This window comes from Diaphorina citri, unplaced genomic scaffold, assembly GCF_000475195.1.
Source record: "Diaphorina citri unplaced genomic scaffold, Diaci psyllid genome assembly version 1.1 scaffold28120, whole genome shotgun sequence".
NCBI lineage: Eukaryota > Metazoa > Arthropoda > Insecta > Hemiptera > Psyllidae > Diaphorina > Diaphorina citri.
The window spans coordinates 1-714 of NW_007405458.1; the positions used below are offsets into that span (position 1 = coordinate 1).

The 714-nt window shown below is 41.3% G+C and overlaps 1 protein-coding gene across 1 annotated transcript; it reads left to right on the plus strand.

Annotated features, from left to right (window-relative positions):
* Positions 1-86: 86 nt before the first annotated feature.
* LOC108254263 (ATP-dependent RNA helicase DBP2-like) lies at positions 87-711 on the plus strand (the record flags this gene model as incomplete). The annotated part of the gene is made up of 2 exons (XM_017449272.1): positions 87-266; positions 649-711. Coding segments are annotated over 2 exons (243 nt in total), but the record flags the coding sequence as incomplete, so codon positions are not given.
* Between the last annotated feature and the right edge of the window lie 3 nt (positions 712-714).

A 714-nucleotide genomic window follows, 5' to 3' on the forward strand; every position in this document is an offset into this window, starting at 1 on the left:
TTTTGTCGATGGTGGGACTCTAACGTTACCACTGGGCTAATGTGGTTTTTTTGTTCGTTCATCAGTTTTATTTCTTTTCTTTACAGACGCGTGATTTATGTCGTGGTGCGGAGATAGTAGTAGCTACGCCCGGTAGACTTATAGATTTTCTAGAGTCAGGTACTACCAATGTTAATCGTATTACCTACCTAGTACTGGATGAAGCTGATAGAATGTTGGACATGGGCTTCGAACCTCAGATACGGAAGATTATTCAAATGACTCGGGTAAGTTGGGTGGTAGAGAGTGTCCCCTAGGCAATTTTTTCGTCCTTTTGTAATTTGTGTACATTTTCTGTTACTGCGTAGACCTCACTCAGACTCTTTTGCCTAAGCTGAGACTTAAACAAACCTCGGTCTAGCTGGGTAACGTTAAACAGGGAGTAGACCAGCTTAGTCTGAATTGGATCACTCTCGTGCCCTTTATGATTATGTTCTTTAAATGTTCCAATGAACGCCAGCCATTTGTGTAAATGTCCACGGAAGCCAGCGTTTTTATTGTAGGAAAAAATATTGGGATGCTAGGGGGAAAAAATTACTTGTCAGTTTTTGCATTTGTAAACAACAAAATACGTATCTCCAATTTTCTAATTCATTATGTTCTCTACAGCCAGATCGTCAGACACTCATGTGGAGTGCCACATGGCCGCGAGAGATTCAGAAACTCGCCAAGGAA